General features: G+C 50.4%; 8 protein-coding genes across 8 annotated transcripts; 3 read left to right on the forward strand and 5 right to left on the reverse strand.

Moving 5' to 3' along the window:
• Positions 1 to 3: 3 nt before the first annotated feature.
• On the reverse strand, positions 4 to 5928 carry M438DRAFT_362110 (putative ras GTPase activating protein). Its single transcript, XM_029907557.1, has 2 exons — positions 1585 to 5928; positions 4 to 1537 (listed from the first exon to the last, which is right to left on the reverse strand). Exons 1-2 carry the CDS (start codon positions 5531 to 5533, stop codon positions 327 to 329), a joined length of 5160 nt encoding a protein of 1719 aa, XP_029765018.1. The 5' UTR covers positions 5534 to 5928; the 3' UTR covers positions 4 to 326.
• A 963-nt stretch (positions 5929 to 6891) lies between these two features.
• On the forward strand, positions 6892 to 8775 carry M438DRAFT_352029 (putative inosine-5'-monophosphate dehydrogenase; the record flags this gene model as incomplete). The annotated part of the gene is made up of 3 exons (XM_029906762.1): positions 6892 to 7069; positions 7132 to 7440; positions 7625 to 8775. 3 exons carry the CDS (start codon positions 6892 to 6894, stop codon positions 8773 to 8775), a joined length of 1638 nt encoding a protein of 545 aa, XP_029765019.1.
• A 131-nt stretch (positions 8776 to 8906) lies between these two features.
• On the reverse strand, positions 8907 to 9706 carry M438DRAFT_92875 (uncharacterized protein). Its single transcript, XM_029910400.1, has one exon. The coding sequence runs from the start codon at positions 9505 to 9507 to the stop codon at positions 9037 to 9039; it is 471 nt and encodes a 156-aa protein (XP_029765020.1). The 5' UTR covers positions 9508 to 9706; the 3' UTR covers positions 8907 to 9036.
• Positions 9707 to 10809: 1103 nt separating this feature from the next.
• Positions 10810 to 11782, forward strand: M438DRAFT_342377 (uncharacterized protein). The gene is made up of 3 exons (XM_029904745.1): positions 10810 to 10954; positions 11095 to 11252; positions 11367 to 11782. The coding sequence occupies exons 1-3, from the start codon at positions 10858 to 10860 to the stop codon at positions 11529 to 11531; spliced, it is 420 nt and encodes a 139-aa protein (XP_029765021.1). The 5' UTR covers positions 10810 to 10857; the 3' UTR covers positions 11532 to 11782.
• A 780-nt stretch (positions 11783 to 12562) lies between these two features.
• M438DRAFT_371670 (uncharacterized protein) lies at positions 12563 to 14022 on the forward strand (the record flags this gene model as incomplete). The annotated part of the gene is made up of 3 exons (XM_029908282.1): positions 12563 to 12651; positions 12951 to 13297; positions 13397 to 14022. The coding sequence occupies 3 exons, from the start codon at positions 12563 to 12565 to the stop codon at positions 14020 to 14022; spliced, it is 1062 nt and encodes a 353-aa protein (XP_029765022.1).
• Positions 14023 to 14089: 67 nt separating this feature from the next.
• On the reverse strand, positions 14090 to 14426 carry M438DRAFT_93080 (uncharacterized protein). The gene has a single exon (XM_029910402.1). The coding sequence runs from the start codon at positions 14329 to 14331 to the stop codon at positions 14158 to 14160; it is 174 nt and encodes a 57-aa protein (XP_029765023.1). The 5' UTR covers positions 14332 to 14426; the 3' UTR covers positions 14090 to 14157.
• Positions 14427 to 16030: 1604 nt separating this feature from the next.
• On the reverse strand, positions 16031 to 16416 carry M438DRAFT_265227 (40S ribosomal protein S21; the record flags this gene model as incomplete). Its single annotated transcript, XM_029900007.1, has 2 exons — positions 16031 to 16259; positions 16385 to 16416. The coding sequence occupies 2 exons, from the start codon at positions 16414 to 16416 to the stop codon at positions 16031 to 16033; spliced, it is 261 nt and encodes an 86-aa protein (XP_029765024.1).
• A 577-nt stretch (positions 16417 to 16993) lies between these two features.
• M438DRAFT_331707 (uncharacterized protein) lies at positions 16994 to 18415 on the reverse strand (the record flags this gene model as incomplete). Its single annotated transcript, XM_029903430.1, has 2 exons — positions 16994 to 17805; positions 17860 to 18415. 2 exons carry the CDS (start codon positions 18413 to 18415, stop codon positions 16994 to 16996), a joined length of 1368 nt encoding a protein of 455 aa, XP_029765025.1.
• Positions 18416 to 19010: the final 595 nt, after the last annotated feature.

Below are 19010 nucleotides of genomic sequence, written 5' to 3' on the forward strand. Positions count from 1 at the left end.
ATTGGAAATATCAGAAATGTAACATTAACATCAAGAGGGGTATTCTATACTCAACAGCCTTCCCGCCATTGCAAAAAACTCGACCTTGACTCTTCTCAAACACACCGAAAGAAAACGCCATATAGGGAAGTCCTAAATTCGTCTCAATTCACCCTTTTTCGTGTATGCCATGAGGATTCCAGAGGGAGGTCGTATTATATAAACAGAAGAGGAAGACCAGACGTCTTTGAGAGTAAAAGAAAAGGAGTAAGATAAATGAGACAAGGAAACACGAAAGTAGTCATATCGACGTTATAGTGGTCTTCAAGGAGGATTTGACCCATCCTCTACTCTTCTCTGTAGAACTTCTTGAAGACCAAATGCAAGAAGAGGTTGACGTTCAATTTCAGACCACCTTCACCGCCAGTACCGCGGAACAGGTTCATGAATTGATGGTTGTCGAATTGTGCTTGAAGGAGATCGTCAAGAGGCACGGAAGCGCTCGCTCCAGGGATCATCAGACTACCCATGCTACCCTCAATGTGGAAGACACCGACTTCATCTGAGGAGAGAGTGACGTTGATGCGGTTCCATTGAGTTGCGTCGTAGCCGTCCCAGCTCACAAGCACACCCTTCTCGGCAAGAGAACGCGCGGAGTACTTGTAGGAGCCGAACTTGGGTGTACGACCAGAACGAGCCAGTTCACGCTCGTGATTGTATTGCTTCGTGAAAGGTAACAAAAATCTTTTCTTGCCCTTCTTGTTTTGCAGCGTGATCATGGCTTGTTCAATGTAGTCGTTGTAACTCTGCAATTGCTCGTCCAAGTAGGATGCCTTCGAGTCAAGTTGTGTAAGTGTAGCACGAACACCTTCCAACTCTCTAGTTCTTTGTACACGACGACGATGCTTTGTTCTGATGTCTATAGCAATGGCGTTGAGCAGATCTTGGTACTGGTTGTGTCTGTTGACCTTTCCATGTTGCTCAAGAAGAAGGATATTCTCGAGAGCTGCACTCTTGACCTCAGCATATGACATTGAAGTGATATCCAGAAGCGTTGATGTTGGCTCATCTTCCATCATTCCAGAGTATGCTGAAGGTGCCCTCGGGTTGCGCTTTTGATGCATAGCTTCTTCATCCAACAACGAGAACCACTTGTCGTCGTCTTCCGGTGTGATGGGACGGACGAGGATGTCAAGCAGATTAGCACCAGCTTGGATTCTGATGATGAACAGGACCAGACGCTTGGTTTCCATGAAGAGTTGCTTGAGATCAGCTTCTGGATCTTGCTTGTCGTGGAACTTGGGCGTCAATTGCAGGCTGATTTCATTTGAGCCTACACTCATCATCTCGTTCTCGTTGCTCTGGGCACTGCCGAGTTCGCGAATGATCTCACGAAGAACATCGTCAGCGTCGGAAAGATGCGACAATTCGTTTGTCACAAGATGATGAATGGCGAAGATATCTGCCATCTTAATGTAAAGAGTTGGCTTGACACGAGCGAAGAGGTCGTTGAACTCGTCAATGTCGAACTGCTGCTCGGGGTCGCGAATGTCGATCACTGGATTATGTTAGTAAATTACGAGGGAGGGACAATCAAAGACTTACGAGATGTGAGTAGCTCCTCCATTCTTTCAATAGCCTCACCAACCCAAGTGTTCAAAGGCTGCAAGTAGATATGATCGCCACCGAACAATCTGCCAGCAAAGACTTGACCCAAGACTTTACCAACCTCTCCTAGGTTGCGCTTGTGTAGAGGACTTAGACCTCTGTCAATTACACCCCACATCTCAGGTTGTGTCAATGCAGGGATCAAGTAAGCCTTCCAAAGCCAATGACCAACGACTTGAAGAAGATGTTGCTGGCTCTCTCCAGGGAATGTGGCGACCAATGTGTTGAAAGTCTGTTGAGCAATGAACCTCAATCCGTAGGGCATGCGGGGTAGAGTCTCCTCGAGAAGAACAAAGAAGTGATCGCAGATATCACGGAGATCTTGCAAATGTGAAATGAAGAATTCTCTAGTCTCTGGGTCGCGAATGGCCTCTTCACGAGAGATGTCGGGATTTCTGCGACTGCGTTGTCCTGTAGAAAGCTCTTCGTTGTTGATAGAAGCACGGTAAATCTGCATCGGGTCGCTCTCAAGGTCCAAGTCCGGGTTTTCAAAGATGCTTTCTCTGACGAGCGGTCCGAAGAGGTCGCGCATGTATTTGCGATCACGAGGGCTTCTCACATAGGCAGCGAGTAGTCTGCTCCAGAAGAAAGTGCCACGGAGATATTCTTGGAGAGAGCCGCTGTGTTCTGCTTCTTCTTGAATAGAACGTGTAACAAGCTTCAAGAGGTAGTACTCTTCTCTGCGCTTCTGGGCGAAACCAAAGAGACCCATCATGAGTAATTCGACTCTCTTACCCTCCTGCTCTGGCATGCCCTGCTCCTTCAGCTTGTGGAAGAGACGCGCAAGATATTGTGGTTGAGTCTGCAGAAGGAAAAACAGCTCCTGATAGTGCTCAAGCTTCCTTCTCGAGTTCTTGTTCAAGGCTTTGAGATCGAAAGGATCTTTGGAGGAAATCTCGGTATTGTTCAGAAGGCTGCCGACGTGACCACCAAAGTGACGTTGATGCTTGACGACCTCGTCCAGGGTAATCTTGTTCTTGACGAGCAGAGCAATCTTGATGTCAAGTTGGTCGATGTATTGCTCGGCCATTTCGTTCTGTCGTACTCGCTGGACAACAGTCTTGCGCAGTCTCTCAAACTCGAGTTCTTCATCGAAGTCAAAGTCGCTGTCGTTAAGAAGATGAACAAAGTTCTTGACAGTACCGACAGGAGGATTCTTTCCACTTGTCAAACTCTTGTAAGCCTGGCCTTGCTGGCGAGCACGAATGAAACTCTGCACTTTGATGACCTTCTCCATGTTCTCCCTGTAGAAACGTTGCTTCTCGGCAAAGTCTTTCCTGACAAGTGATCCTCTGATTGCAGATTGAAGATCCATGACAGCGTCTTCATCTTCCTCGAGCTCGCCCAGGAGGACACCAATGTCGCGGCGGCCAAGAAGAGCGCGCGCAAGACTTTGGAGCTCGACAATCTGTTCCTCTTCCTCATTGAGTTGACACAGGACATCAAACACTTTTTGACGTTCAAGATAGGCTCTTGAGAGAGACTGGAGTTCTTTGATGGCTGGCTTCAGAGCATGGAGCGCGGCGATATCAGCATGGTGCTTGCTGCGGAACATATGACCACGAGCAGAACTTTGGAAAGCCAAGATCGAGTTCTCACGGTAGCTGAGCGCATCTCTGATGGCGTTCACGTCCTTACGGCTACAACCTGCACGGTATGCAGATTGCAATGCGGTGATTGAGGGTGATTGTTTTTGCAGGTCTGACTTGAGTTGCCCAAATGCACGTCTTGCCTTTTGACCACGCGCAGCAGATTGGAGTTCAAGCCAAGCAGGAGTTTCTGTGTCCAGGGATACTCGTGTATGCTCAAGTTTTCTGCGTTGAATGAAACCTGCCATGGCGTGTTGAAGTGTTGCGACAGATCTCGAATGCTTCCTAAGCAAGTCGGCGTTCGCGGCGTGACCTTTTCTTTCGAGCATACCTCGAATGGCGGCTTGCATGGCGACAACATCTTGCTCGGATGCCTTACTGTCCTCGAGTTGACGTTCGACCTGGTTTCTTTGGAGAGCTCCACGAATGGCGGCTTGAAGAGAAATGACTTGCTCTTCAGAAGCATGTCCCTCCTCAATCTGGCGCTCGACCTGTTTTCTCTTGATAGCTCCTCTAATCGCCGCTTGTAGCCAGCGGACAGGCTCTTCAGCTTCACGAGTAGCCTCGTATTGATCGCTGACATTCCATCTGCCGAGGGCACCACGAATAGCAGCCTGAAGATTGCGAATGCCCATGTCCTGCTTCTGCATATGAGAGCGTATCTTCTTCACTTCCGTTCTTGCCTTGCGAGCCCTGAAGAGCGATTGAATAGTTGTGACTTGCTTCTCTTGGCTTTTCCAGGTCTGTTCACGGTTACTGCGACGCTTACGAATGAGGAAGCCTCTAGCAGCGCTCTGAAGCTGAACAGCAAATCGTTTCATGTCCATACGATAATCAGAAATTTGACGAGCAAAATCTCCGCGGATTCTTGATTGCAGGTCGACAAGGGCTTCTTCGGCATCCCAAAGCTGATTCATAGTGTCCCCGAGTTGTAGTCTGACCATGGCTCCACGTATCTGAGATTGCAAGTCTTCGACCATGTCTTCATGTTCAGAGAGCTCTCTTTGAATACGCTCTTCCTCGGTTTCGACAGGTTCCGGTTCCGGCTCCGGCTCTGGTTCGCCAAAGTTGGCGCCCATGCCTGAGAAGTTGGGCATACTAATGCCAGCTTTGTCAAGACCCTTTTGCATGGCTTCGAGTTCATGGTCTTCGAATTGCAATTGACCAACAAGATTGCCAATGCGGAAGTCGACAACTCCTTTGCGGAAAAGAAGCCATGACAAGGCGTGGATACAGTAAATGACCTTGGGTATGTTCTTTTTCTCGTACAGATCGACCAGTTCGAAACGGAAGAGCTCTGGCAGCTCCATTTCTGCGAGGAAGCGGAAGAATAGAGCAATGTTGTCGGAGTGGCGGAATTGTAGGCGTTCATGCTTGAAGATGCGAATTGGTCGATCAGGATGAATGGCTTGGACGACTTCGGCCAGAGTGACACCGTCCCTGAGAGCCTCTTCCATCTGAACAATCTCGGGAATTTGTTTGTGGATAATGTCTTCGATCCACTCCTTTGCTTCACCGATATGACACAGGTACTCGTAAGCTTGCAAGAATTGACGTTGGCGATCCATCCATTTGCTGGCTTCCCAACTGCTTGCAAACTTGCTGCTGCTTTCCGAGCCCTTCTTGTCTTTTGTTGTCATGGTACGTTGTAACCTCCTGCGGCCATGTAGACCAACCACCTCTTGTTCAGGAGACTTTATTGAAAAGTCGTCGTCATCGGCATTTTGGGCGAATTTCGAGAGAGTTCGTAGGTGTTTCGTAGCTGACCTTTGCAAGCCTTGTAGCTCTGATTTCTCGATGTGACTCGGCGAGGCGAAGTGGACATGTACGGAATTGCGGTTGCCGCGGTCGTGAGTAGGGGCTCGTACAGAGTCGGACCGTGAGATTGCGAGCGAATGTGGTCGAGATTTCAGCGGTGGTGATGTGGGCATCGGCGAGGCAGACTCGGATGTGGGTGTGCTGTTGTGGAATGGATCCATTCTAGAGTCGTGCAGACTCTTGGAACGAGAGTGTGATTGCGTGTGTGATAGCGAATGCGGCGAAGGCTGAGCAGGCGATGTGCCCGGAGCCTGTTGCAATGGCCTTAGAGCAGTGCGGAACTGCTCAGGTGTGACTGGAGCGACATTTGCTTCTTTTGCTTCCCAGAACCCCTTTGCCTTTGGCGACCCAGTGGCCTCGCTGAGTCCGCGCTTGTGGTGTAAATGGTTTGTTGATACGCTTGTTGTATGGCGTAGCGGGCTGCCAGGCACTGACGGAGATGCCGGCGCTTGCCCGCGCTTTTGTTGTAAATATGCCATTTCGTCTTAGGGAAGGAGCGATCCTGGATGAATAGGATAGGCGTGTGTTTTCCGGCTTTTCGATGTCCCTGCGTCACACGCACAGCAGAGGGACGGCGAGGTTCAGTTGTCGAGATGGAGCGGCAATGTCGCCCGCAGACACTGCTATTAGCAATGAGAGTATAAGCAGCAGACAAGGAAAAGGGCGTGGTCCACACCAGACTGCATAGCAGGGCAGAAATCGATTGCTTTGCAACGCTCTTGTCCCCGTAAACACGCCCGTTGCAACACCCGTTCTTGATTTCGCTTGCGGCGCTACACTCGCAAACACTTGAAACGACCGTTCTGTCTTAGCAGACAAGAATCTTCTCAGCCTCGAAAAATAAGTTGGCGCTGGACAGAGCAGCAGGCTGGCGTGATGTATGCAGGTGAGTGATGGGCCGAAAAGCTCGACTTTGTTGTTTTGCTTGGTGTCAACAAACCCACCCGCACCCCGAAACCAAAGTTACCCAAACACTAAACACAGAGCCGATCAAGGGTCCCTCTACTTGTTATATCCGAATAGCGATTCTGATGGAAGTTGATATACTGCATCTCTTCTACCATATCTAGGTATACCAACAAAGATACTAAGTAGACACGAGCGGGCACTTTTTCCATTCTTCAGGGCTGATTTGCATGCTTTGTTTTCTCTCCGCTATGGGTTGGCTAGCGCTTTCTCCAATCCAGGCATCCCACTTCGTCTCGAATTGTTTGAAAAATGATGATATAACAATTTACAGTGAGACAGGACTCGAAATGAGTTGCCTTGAAAGTAAGTTGCGCCGAGACCAAACTTTCTTCACCTTGCAATAGCTTCTAGCGTTATAGAAAGAGATGATGTTTTATATGATTGGGTGCATGTCCACTGCACTCGCACATGCTCTCTTCGGACACTTGCCTTGTATAGCTAGTCAAGAAGAGTTTCCAACTGGTTGCAAGCTCAGTTCTGGCATGAGCCTTGTGCCTCTAGTTATGCCTGTGTCACTCGATCTCAAGCATCATCTTGTCTGGGAATATTCCCTTCTTGATAAGCAACAGATCTGATAAGCACGGCGATAAACAAAAGGGTCCATAAGGCCGAAGGTCAAACAGCGCAAACATGCTGCGCACAGATCAACCTATGTTCCTCGCTGAAGCCTGCGCGTCGAGGGTGTGCAGAAAATCTCGAACAACTCTCTTTTCTCTCTTCTTTTCTTGGGGAAAGTATTCACACTTGAACCCGTCGACCTCTTCGTCGTACTACTTCCAATTGAGATACCCCTTTGCGTCATTTGCCTTTTCTTCATATTTCTGCTTTCCTTCTCATCTAATCACACGGCACACGAAACTCCGCAACCATGACCTCTCAGGTTCCCGTCCTCCCCAAGGAGAAGATCCTTGACTTCAACAAGGCTCTTGACATTGTCAAGAACGAGTACCCCGAGCGCGATGGCATTGATGTCCAGACCCTCCTCGACTCCAAGAACAACGGAGGTCTCACCTACAACGACTTCCTGGTCCTCCCTGGTTACATTGGTATGATGAGCCGCTGAATGCGCATGCGCACCTGAATCAGCGTGCTTACTTGTCGATTGCAGGCTTCTCCGCCAACGAGGTCACCCTTGACTCGCCCGTCACCAAGCGCATCTCACTGAAGACCCCTCTTCTCTCCTCCCCCATGGACACCGTCACCGAGCACAACATGGCCATCCACATGGCTCTCCTCGGTGGTCTTGGTGTTATCCACCACAACTGCTCCGCCGACGACCAGGCCGAGATGGTCCGCAAGGTCAAGCGTTACGAGAACGGCTTCATCCTCGACCCCGTCGTCATTTCTCCCGAGACCACCGTCGGCGAGGCCATTGCTCTCAAGGAGAAGCTCGGCTTCGGCGGTTTCCCCGTTACTGGTAAGCGACAACTCTTCTCTTTTCCTTTCCTGTTTGAGGATGACTCAACAAATATAATAACTTTCGTTCAACCGCATTCAAGTCAATCTGTTGTGGAGAAATATTTTGGAATCTGAAAAACACACACAATCCATGTTTTGCCTGAGCTCTTTTTCAGAACAGCAAGACTAACATGATTTCACAGAGTCCGGCAAGCTTCGCTCCAAGCTCCTCGGTATCATCACTCCCCGTGATATCCAGTTCCACGACAATCTGAGCGACTCGGTCAGCAAGGTCATGTCCACCGAGCTCGTCACCGCTAAGGCCGGCATTGAGCTCACTGAGGCCAACGCCATCCTCCAAAAGTCCAAGAAGGGCAAGCTCCCCATCGTTGACGACTCCGGCAACCTCATCTCGCTCGTCTCGCGCTCCGATTTGATGAAGAACTTGAACTACCCCCTCGCTTCCAAGCTCTCCGAGTCCAAGCAGCTGATTGCTGCCGCCGCTATCGGTACCCGCCCCGAGGACAAGTCCCGTCTCCAGAAGCTCGTTGATGCCGGTCTCGACGTTGTCATCCTTGACTCTTCTCAGGGTAACTCCATGTACCAGATCGAGATGATCAAGTACATCAAGAAGACTCACCCCGGCCTCGATGTCATTGGTGGTAACGTCGTCACTCGCGAGCAGGCCGCTGGTCTCATCGCTGCCGGTGTCGACGGTCTCAGAATTGGTATGGGTTCCGGCTCTGCCTGCATCACCCAGGAGGTCATGGCCGTCGGTCGTCCCCAGGCTGCTTCCGTCCACAGCGTCACTTCTTTCGCCGCTCGCTTCGGTGTTCCTTGCATCGCTGACGGTGGTATCCAAAACGTTGGTCACATCGTCAAGGGTCTTGCCCTTGGTGCCAGCACTGTCATGATGGGAGGTCTTCTCGCCGGTACCACCGAGTCTCCTGGTGAGTCTTACGTCTCTCGCGAGGGTCAGCTCGTCAAGGCCTACAGAGGTATGGGTTCCATCGACGCCATGGAGGACAAGAAGGCCGGTGTCGGTTCCACCAACCCCAACGATCCCAAGGCTTCCAACGCCGGTACTGCCCGTTACTTCTCCGAGGGTGACAGACTTCTCGTCGCCCAGGGTGTCTCTGGTTCCGTTCTCGACCGTGGTTCCGTTACCAAGTTCGTTCCCTACCTCATCTCTGGTGTTCAGCACTCTCTCCAGGACATCGGTGTCAAGAGCTTGACTGCTCTCCGCCAAGGTGTTATTGATGGCGAGGTCAGATTCGAGCTCCGTACTGTTTCCGCTCAGGCTGAGGGTAACGTCCACGGTCTCCACAGCTTCGACAAGAAGCTCTACGCTTAGAGGATTGAGAACATCAATAGAAAAAGTTCTTGGGTCGGTTATGATAAAAAGGATGGGAGACCGCGGAGTTCGACTGAAAGCATTTACATTTGGCGTTCATGAACTGGGATAGGATGAAACTTGAATATGAATCCACGCTACTGCATATTTTGCACATACAACTATTTTACTCCCCTTGTGTCTCTTCGTCTATGTCTCTTTCTTCGTGCACCAGCGCTGACGTGACATGAAGTGTATCCTGAAGTAGTATGTTGCAATGTTCTAGACGCGAGATGTTGCATATCGCTTGACTCTTGATTCGGTCGAGCGCATAGCTCTGCTCGCATGGTTGCAACTCACTCGAGTAGCGTAATTTAAGGAGCTGGGCAGGCAGAAGCCATGACTCTCGGTGTTGTTGAGTGAGCTCTTCCTGGTAGAGCTCTTCTTCTGGTCCACCTCTTTGAAGCGCAACTGTTTGAGCGTCGTCGAGAATGACTTCGACTTCGATATCAGGGTACGAGCATGAGGAAGGTGACACGGCAGATCGGGAAGCTGCTCCTGCTTCAAACTTCGCGACGGCAGCTGCACATGCTGATTGTGCGCGGGATGCACTTCGGCGCGTTCGTTCCAACATCGTTTGTTGACTTTCAAGTCTCTTTCAGGTACCTTGATGAGCTGGACAATGCATGCTGCTGTCTCCACGTCGGATGAGTTGGTCCGAAGAGTTGGTCCGAAGCCTTGTCTATCGGTCATGTTAGCTCCCTTGACAGTGCACTAAAGTCTCTGGCAGCTGCTACAGTCGCAATGCTGTCTAGTGAGTTAACCAGAAAGATGTGTGCAGCACAATGCCGGTCAAGTCCATTGAGCTCTTCCTGAGTTGCGCTCGTCGTCAGCGGCTCACCGCGCATTTACCTCAACTTGGCGGGCGCAATTTGCTGAAGCCCGCAGCGATCCTCGGGTTGACTCGGGAAGCTACGGCAGGACTTTTGACCTCACGACGTCCAACGTCAACCGGCCACATGGAGCACAACTGCGTTTGAGGCCAATTCGTTTGCTTCAGACCTTGATGTCGACTCTGGAAAAATATACAGACCAAAAAGAGGGGGAGCTTCTTGCCTTTATTCCTCGCTGACGATAGCTAGCATGCTCGATGCCTGGCGCCCATGCTTCATGCATTCTGGGGACACTTTGCTTTTTTGAGCAAGGAACGGCTCACTTGTCTCGTGCTAGTCGCTCACCACAAACGGTTAGTTCTGTACGAAATACCTCACTTCTGGCAAGTCATCTCTCGATGGAGCAGTCTCACAGTGTTGCTTGCTTCACTCTCTTGCTCGAGTAATCTCTTTAACAAATGCTGTATCAAGGCATTGTTGTATCTATATACTCAGCTCACGTATTGAAATTGATTTCTCACTTCTTCCTCTCTTCTCCTTCGCTAAACATCGGTCAATTGACCAATATCAAAATGCAGTAGAGCGATTCGTGGTTTCAGCACAGCTCACTCGCAGTAAAGTACACCCACCCCAGTCTAACAGTTGGCTGGGGGAGCTCCATCTGGGTGTTCGATCACTGACGCGGATGCGGGCGCTACTGATTTAGACTATTCCTGGCCATCACTTTTGTCATTTCTTCACTATATCACCCCATACATTTTACTCGGAACTCACTCTGCACTCGAAGCTCACTACGATATGAAGCTGAAAAGCACGAAGTTGAACGGTATTCTTCGGTTTTCCTTCACACACGATGCTGTTGTGAGAGGAATTGACAGTCCTAACATCGGCCAGGATTTGGAGGCGGATGGTCTGTGTGCACAGTGAAGCTGGCCAATTGTTGAGCTTCCTGGGGTGCAAATAGACCCACTTGGACTCGGTTAAGCTACGCCTCCTGGCCCCGAGTGAAGCAAACGAGGCCAAATGACACGGCCACCGGACCGGCAGTACAAGAAAATTCTGCGTGGGCTCCCACGGCTTTCCCCCTTGACCTCTTCTCACTCGTCGTCCACCAAGGGAAAGCTTCCGCTCCGATCTCTCAACCCTTATCTTCCATCCTTCATCAACAACTCTCCTCTCCATCACCCTTTCTCACATCCAACCATTCGAAATGGCCTCCAGAATTGTCGCCCCCAAGATGGCCCAGATGGCCGCCCGCCCTGCCTTCCGCGCTGTCCAGCCCAAGGTCGCCCAGCGCGCCTTCTCTGGTAAATCATCACCACCTCAACGTCACCTCATCACACCTCCATCGAATATCGAACCATCCTATACCTCCATCACCGTTTCATCTATCAATGACAAGCCCAATTGAATTGAAACAACCATGTTCTGACGCTCTATCTTCAAGGTCTCCGCCAGGCCACCCTCGTCCGCCCCCAGACCGTCTCCATGGTCCAGAAGCTCGCCCCCGTCTCCCGCCGTGCCTACTCCTCTGAGATGGCCAACGCCCTTGTTCAGGTCTCCCAGAACATTGGTATGGGTAACGCTGCTATCGGTCTCGGTGGTGTAAGTACTTTCCCTGTCCAAATTTGGGATGTTTTGGAAATTCACATTTCTAACCTCAATCCAATCGATATCCCACCCCTATACACTATCACCTCATGCTAACACCCTGTTCAGGCCGGTATCGGTATCGGATTAGTGTTCGCTGCTCTCCTCCAGGGTGTTGCCCGTAACCCCTCTCTCCGTGGCCAGCTCTTCTCCTACGCCATTCTTGGTTTCGCTTTCGTTGAGGCCATCGGTCTCTTCGATCTCATGGTTGCCATGATGTGCAAGTACGTGTAAACGTCTTCACCTCTGCAATGAGCGATGTCTATTGGGGAGTTCAAAGTCAGCCCCGGTCATGGAAACCAAAACATCGACGTGTACATTATTTTCTATTGACGCCCGGAGGAATGAATTGTGGAAGGAAGACGACGACATGGCCAGGATACGACGGGGCTACTTCAAGACTTTCTTAAAAACAAACAAGAAAATCCTCTACTCATACATTGGGGAGGGCTTTTGAATGGAAACGCCTATCCTGACCATACCACCTGACGTTTGCAATTTTGTACGCTGCTTCTTCCTGACGTGACACGACAGTTCTTCAACCACGGATAGCCACCGAATCTTCCACTGCGACTTGCTGCAACAGCTACATCTCCAATGCGACATATCTGCAACTAACCTTCCATCCCTGACCCGGCTAAATGCTCTACAAGGTCCAATTGCCATTTAAGTACTTTATAGGAATCTAGAATGGCGTTTCGAGTGAGCTGTAGCTCTTTGGAGCTTGAGCTCATGGGTCTGGAGCTCAGGACAGCTTGCTTCAGATTTGCGGCTCAACACGCGGTCCAACGTCGCTTGGTAACCACAACCACATGCGATATCAACACCACCACCACCACGAACACCGCATAGCAACCATCTGACACGTACACCGCGCTTCACTCTCAATAGAATAATTCGTTAGAATCTACTTCACCTTGTCGCTGCCGTCTCTCATTCAATGCCCATGTCACTGCCTCTCGAAACGGGCGCTAGACGTGCCTCGGCTGTCCGCATTCATGCCTCCACAAATCGACACCCGAGACTTGTAGGCTCAAACTAGAAAGTATCCCTAGCAAACCCCGTCAAAATATCACTTGCGTTTTTCGATCTCTTAAATCGGGCAGTCATCCTATATGCATCTTGCCCGTGCCTTTGCGCCAACATCACTGGCTCCACCTCGCATCAACGTCATCGCGTCAAGAGCATTGTTTACTACTACTACAAGACCAGTGATTGCGAGACCGCGGTCATCAAACAGATATAGGATATCATCAATTCGCAACATGTCGAAAACCACAGCTTTGGGAAGGCAATATGAGGGAAACGGCGAAAAGGGAAAGAAGGCACCTGCCATTCCCAGACCAAGTTCGAGGTATGTGAAGCTAAGCGCACTCCATGGTTTTTGATAGTGCAAGAACACCGCGGCACCATCGTGGTTTCGCTTTCCACGCGCCTTCCTTTTATCTGAAAGACGAGTATGCGATCGCGCTTTTCAAGGATCTTACTTATCTCCTCTCTCTTTGGTGTTTCGCTCCATCTTTTGAGAAATGTCATCTCAAAATTATGCTGCTGGCATGACCCTGTCCACGTACAACCGCCCTCAGCGCTTGCAGTTTCCCAAACAAACTCGAAAATCATCGATTTCTAGTTCACGAGCTGACGTATTCACAGTGTCCTTCTAATATCGCCCCAAAACCATATTCTCCTCTTGCGTCGAGTACAGACATCATCCTCGTTTGCATCTGCGCACGTCTTCCCAGGCGGCAACATCTCTCCCTTCCATGATGGCGAGCCTCCTGCCCCTGAAGATGCAGCACGCCATCACGACAGCGAAGTCTACCGTATGGCCGCTGTTCGTGAGACTTTCGAGGAAAGTGGTATCTTGTTGGCGAGGACCAAGGAAGGGAGGTTGCTTGAGGTTGATGAAGACGAGAGGGAAAAGGTCAGGAAACTCGTGCACGGAGACAAGATCAAGTTCGAAGACTGGCTAGATGAGAAGGGTGCAAAGGCAGATCTTGGTAAGTTCTCATCCCTATCATCAATGAATGCTACGTCTCTGTCTCAGGAGAGTCCCGCAGCACGGCGATTCGACTCGAGCAAGAACTAATCACAAGCAGACAATCTGATCCCATTCACCCGCTGGATCACCCCTACCAACCTACCAAAACGCTTCACAACCCAGATGTACATCTACCTCCTCCCCCTGAGCAACACACCCAAGAACCTTCCCTCCTCTTCCTCCACCGCCGAAGAAGACGAGCCCGAAGTCATGATCCCAACACCAACCCATGACGGCGGTCTCGAACATACCGCCGCTCGCTTCCTTCCACCAGCAACTTGGTTGCGTCTAGCCCGCGCCTCCCGGATCGTGCTATTCCCACCGCAATTTTTCCTCATGTACTTGCTTTCACCATTTCTCTGTCCTTCTGGTGATGTGGGAAAGGAGGCCCCTGTTCCTGATGCTGCTACACTGCAGAAGCAGAGAGATCAAGTTCTGAAGTTCGTGGAAGAAGGGAAATGGGGCGAGAAGTGTATCTCACCCACGGTGTTGGGAGGTAAGAAGAGAGAGGATGGCAGGGTAGTTCTAGGTCTCGACAAGCCTGGTGCTGAAGCCGAGGCTGAGGGAAGAAAGGGAGATATGGAACGAGTTGTTCTTGTGGACTTCAAGAAGGAGGGGCCCAGGAGAGTCGAGGTTGGATTGAGGAAGGAGGTACTGGCAGAGGGACGCGATAGTAAGTTGTAAGCTTGCACGATGCAGATCCGGGGACACGTAAAAGTTGCCAGCATTGAGCACTTTTGGAACCATTCACTCTCACCGGGCGCGAATCAGGCTGTGCCTCATGATAGTTCAACTACAGTCTTTGCTGCGTCGTCGAAGTCAACTCAGCTGCCTTTCCCCTGTGCCTACCTCAATCACATCGCGATAAAATTCTCTGAAACTGCCGATGCAGGAGAGGGCAGTAAGACACCTTTGGCGGACGAGCTGAAAGATGAAGGTGTATGTGAGTGTCGTCAGGGATGTGAGAAGGGGGAGGAAGAGCAACGAGTACATGATTTAACCCATCACCCCATCATAGAGCCATGGTTGACTGAGTAAGCGTTCTGCACGATAATAATAAGAGGTCATTGGTAGGGTTATATTCATGTTTCTGCTTAGGTGTGCAAACGCTGCTATCGGACAAGATGGAAGTGAGTAGCACGTTGGAAAGTAGGAGCGAAGGACGGATGGACGAACGATTACTGTTATTTTGGCATGTCACCGAGCAAGATAGGTATCCGCTTCTTACTGGTTTTTCCATCGAGAAGAATACTCATACGCAAATCCTGGAGACGATGTTGACATTGTTTCAAGATTTTATAGAGACAGTAATGGGGATAGTAGCTAGATAGTAACCAAATAGTATGCAGATATGCAGATAGTATGCAGATAGTAAGCAGATAGTAGCTAAATAGTAAGCAGATAGTAATCAGATAGGAACTAGATAGTAACCACATAGTAACCACATAGTAACCACATAGTAGTCAGATAGTAACTAAATAGTAGCCATATAGTAACCAAATAGTAACCAAATAGTAACCAAATAGTAACCAAATAGTAACCAAATACTAACCAAATAGTAGCCATATAGTAACCAAATAGTAACCACATAGTAACCACCCAGTAACCACATAGTATCCAAATCGTAGCCGAACCCAAAATCCAAACACCACCGATTCCCCACCAACCATCTCTATCCAATATATAGATGTACCTCCCGTATCTGTATCAACGACCTGTGCTCTCAAGTGGTCGCAAACTTACAAAGGAGTCGTCTCTCGACATTGATCTAGCGACAGCAAGTGACGGAGAAAAGGGGTGCGGATTTTGACACCAAACCACAGTTTCCCAGCCCCCACTGTTGCCTCGTTGATCATTGAGTGAGGAAGAGGCGGTGGGTATGTCGCGGTACTGTAGAGAGAGAGAGAGGGGAAAGGGAGAGGGAGAAGAAATGATGGACAGGAAAGCAAGAAGAGATTGAAGAGGCAGTTGAGATATGGGAAGGGGCTATCGAAGAGATGAGACGGTGCTAGGAAAAGGCACAAGTCTAGATGACAGCACGATCAAGGAAGGTACGATTCAATGCCGACTTGAGTGAAGAGACAGTTTTAAACGAGAGGGAGGCATGTCGCAAAGCTGAGCTGCCCTTCCGATGGACCAGAACAGAATCACAGCAGGTGCGGCTGCTGACATGTACGTCAAAGGCTAGGCACTTGAGAGATCATGAAAGTGATAGGCGCAGATGGACTGGATGTAGCAGGTCCAGACGTCGAGCAGCAAGAAACGGAATGAAATACGAAAAAGAGACAAGACGCGACTGGTTGGTTTTGGGAGGGAAATATCATTTTCTTTTCGTTGACAAGCACGGTCGAAAGGGTATTGGGTGATTTTGTGGTATGCATGCTTTTTCTCTTTGCGCGTGGGTGTTCGATCCCATTCAGTCGAAAAGTGTCCGTCAGGGTTCGCGCGCGCGCAGACTGAGGGCAGCCAGAAGGGTTATGACCAGCTAGCCAGCCAGCAAAAAAAAGAACAACCCAAACTCCGAGTCCCCTTTCAATGTAAAAAAGCCTTGGGTCCTCCGTGATGCCATGGTGTTTTTGTTCATGTCCTGATGCTCGTATCAGCATTTGTTTGTGCAGATGATTGTGGTCCAGGGAGGATGGCTCACCTCAACACACTTTAGCCCCCAAATCAGACCATCGGAGCGAAACGCTTATCGGCTGGCGCTCCAGACGTTCTTGAGGTAGCCGTCACGCTGGGTGAGGCGGTTGATGCAGTCGTCGGACTCGCCCATGGCGCGAACGAAGCCGCAGAGGGCGTAGGCCTGAGTCTCGCCGGTGAATCTGCCGTTCTCGTCGACCTTGGCGACGGAGATCTGAACAGAGCCGTGGTCCTTGGCCTTGATGATGCGGTTGGTTGCGCTGCACTTGCGGGGGACGTAACTGCGCGTTCGAGAGATGTCAGTCGATTGTGATCTGTGTCTGCTTGTCTTGTGTGTGTCTGTCTCTTTCTAACGCCCTGAAGGCGCATTTGTCTTTATTTCTTCAGGAATCGGGGGGTAGCGTACAGGTCGACGAGTTCTCCGCGTTCGTTCTCCATGGTGACGGTGTTGTGAGGTTGGGGGTTGGCGAAAAGAAAATGGGACTGTAGGACGACGACGTTCGGGTGCGAGGGAGCGGGAGAATTTCGACGACTTTGCCCAAGCCCACGCAGCCGCTTCCCCAAGCCCGCTGCATTTTCGACGCCAAGACTAGCTTTCACTCAATCTGCGGTCTGTGCGCCGTACTCTCGCTCAGGAACATTGTTTTTCCGGCTCCGAAGTCTGCCTCAGGACGTCGTCTCTGTTAGATCAAGTGAGCATGCTATTTATTCATCTCATCACTTGTTATGTTCAATTCATACCGCTCACTTATCGTTGTATCACAAATTCAAGAGAAGTTTAATTGGATAAGAGTGAGGTTATCATAGTCACAGAACATACGTCAGGCAAGTGGTGTCAAGAAATTGCTGTCGATTGAACCATATCATCGCTCTATGCACCTCAACCTCCCAAAGGTATTAAGTCGTATGTATCAAGATGAAAGAAAGCGCAAAAGTAGCAGCAGCAAATGCAATCAAGCAGTATCAACAAGAAAAAGAAAGCCTTGAAATCATATCCATCCTCCCATGCATTTTATTAAAGCATCATAGCTGCGGCAAAGAAGGCCACGAGCGCGACAAGGCTGCCGGCAACAACTCTGTTGCCATCGTTGGTACCGCTGCCAGTCTCGAGTCCCTGAGAGAAGGAGCTGGATCCAGTGTTGGCACCAGAATCGGAAGATCCAGAAGAGCCCGACGAGCCAGACGATCCACTGCTGCCTGATGATGAGCCAGAGCCGCTGGCGACATCACTGCCAGACTCGCGCGAACCACCACCGGAAACACCAGGAATAGTCTCAGGCTGAGCAGTTGCAGAGGATGAAGCAGAAGACTTGCCGCCACTCTTGGTAGCAGTGTTGCTTGCGCTGGAACTGGCACCCTTCTTGGGCTCTTCACCAGTGGCAAGGAACGATGACAAGGTAGTACCGTTGTTGCCAACGACGACGGTGTCGTTGGTTCCATACTTGTTCTCGTACCAGTAAGCCTTGTTGCCTTGGTTGTTGTAGCCAGCAGGAGGGTTGTAGCAGTCGACGGTAACGTCCTTGACCATGGCGTAGTAGTATCCGTTCTGCATGTAAGGACTGCTCCAGTCAATCTCACCACCAGCCCACTCGATAGTACCCTGAGCGTTGCCAGCCTTACCAGCAGGCCACAAAGAGAACTGAACTCTGGAAGGAGTCTGAGGGTAGTGGTACTGGCCGGCAGTCTCGTTGTAGGTCTCGTTGCGGTAGAGAGTACGAAGGACCTTGCCATCAACCTCCCAGCTGAGCGAGTCGGGTTGCCAGTCGATTGTGTAAGTGTGCCATTGAGAGTCAGTGTTGGGAGAAGAAAGGTTCTTTTCGTTTCCGTCTGTGAATCAATTAGTTGATGCGCAGGGTCGACCAGATATACGGCAAAGCTTACAATCAGTGATACCCTGGAAGTAGTAGTTACTCTGGGCAGTCTGAACATCGGTACCAATGAATTCAAAGTCGATCTCGTCCTTTACGTCACTCATCATGATGAAGGCAGTGACAACACCGGCACCACGACTGGTCTTCATGGTGGCGCTCATCTTGCCGTACCAGACATAGCGTGTGCTACTGAGAAGAGTACCAGACGAGTCCTCAGTCATGGTGAGCAAGACAGCCTCGTTGTTGTACATCAGCGGGTCACCAGAAAAGACCCAATTGCCGCTTGACGGGTCGCCCAAGTATTCCGTGTTCTCAATGAAGCCGTTCATGTTGTTAAAGTCGTAGTCGGACGACTCGCAGACAGGCGCGGGCATGCAAGAGTCCATGCTGAAAGAGTCCTTGGGGTAACATCCTCCCAGACAGTAGGCGCCAACACCGCAGAATCCATATGAAGAGCAGCAAGGAGCGCTTGAAGGGCAAGGGTTGTTGGAGTCGCAGGTGATCATGGCCTGAACGGCCGAGGCCGCTGCCACGGTCAAGGCAGCCACAGCGTGGAATGTCTTCATTTTGTCTTCTCTTCCTCGTCACTAGACCACGTCACGTATGGAGAGAGTTTGCGCAATGCAGCAGGCGTTGCTGAGGCTGAGAGAGAGTCGTCGACGAGGCCGAAGGGGGGATTCGTAATCACGCGGCCGCTAAAGTCGTTCGTTTCGTCTAAGGACGGGCGTGTGGCGACAACAAGCGAATGATGCTGTCAAAGGTCGAAGGTGTATAAGAATATTCAGTCGTCGGACTGGTGATGCTAAGGACAAGTAAAAGAGCGAAGGCGCGGCGGAAAAGATCGAGGTCGTATTGTTCACTGGCGTCAGAGACAAAAATAGGCAAGTCAAAGTTCAGGGCCAATGCGAGATGCGGATGGCGGATGCAGGCAGCCCGCAGCAGGCCAAGCAAAGGGGCAAAGAGGCGTGTTTGAGTGTTTGCACGATGATCATCTGTCGCATCCCGCTCGTATCAAACCGCCTTTTCCACCACCCACATTCAGGCCGACAAGTCACAAGATCGTACCTCTAACACAAGACTCTACCGATAGAGCAATCCATGCATTCGTCCTTTCCAATATCAGGAAACCACGCCTCCTGCTCTCCGAACGCTCGTACTTAT

Source organism: Aureobasidium pullulans, assembly GCF_000721785.1.
Source record: "Aureobasidium pullulans EXF-150 unplaced genomic scaffold scaffold_2, whole genome shotgun sequence".
Lineage (NCBI taxonomy): Eukaryota > Fungi > Ascomycota > Dothideomycetes > Dothideales > Saccotheciaceae > Aureobasidium > Aureobasidium pullulans.

Coding starts and splice junctions, on each gene's coding strand:
- M438DRAFT_362110 (XM_029907557.1), bottom strand. CDS start 5,533: ATGGCATATTTACAACAAAAGCGCGGGCAAGCGCCGGCATCTCCGTCA. Junction 1,538..1,584: donor GGAGGAGCTACTCACATCTC/GTAAGTCTTTGA, acceptor AACATAATCCAG/TGATCGACATTCGCGACCCC.
- M438DRAFT_92875 (XM_029910400.1), bottom strand. CDS start 9,507: ATGACCGATAGACAAGGCTTCGGACCAACTCTTCGGACCAACTCATCC.
- M438DRAFT_93080 (XM_029910402.1), bottom strand. CDS start 14,331: ATGTACTCGTTGCTCTTCCTCCCCCTTCTCACATCCCTGACGACACTC.
- M438DRAFT_342377 (XM_029904745.1), top strand. CDS start 10,858: ATGGCCTCCAGAATTGTCGCCCCCAAGATGGCCCAGATGGCCGCCCGC. Junction 10,955..11,094: donor CGCCCAGCGCGCCTTCTCTG/GTAAATCATCAC, acceptor TCTATCTTCAAG/GTCTCCGCCAGGCCACCCTC. Junction 11,253..11,366: donor CTGCTATCGGTCTCGGTGGT/GTAAGTACTTTC, acceptor CACCCTGTTCAG/GCCGGTATCGGTATCGGATT.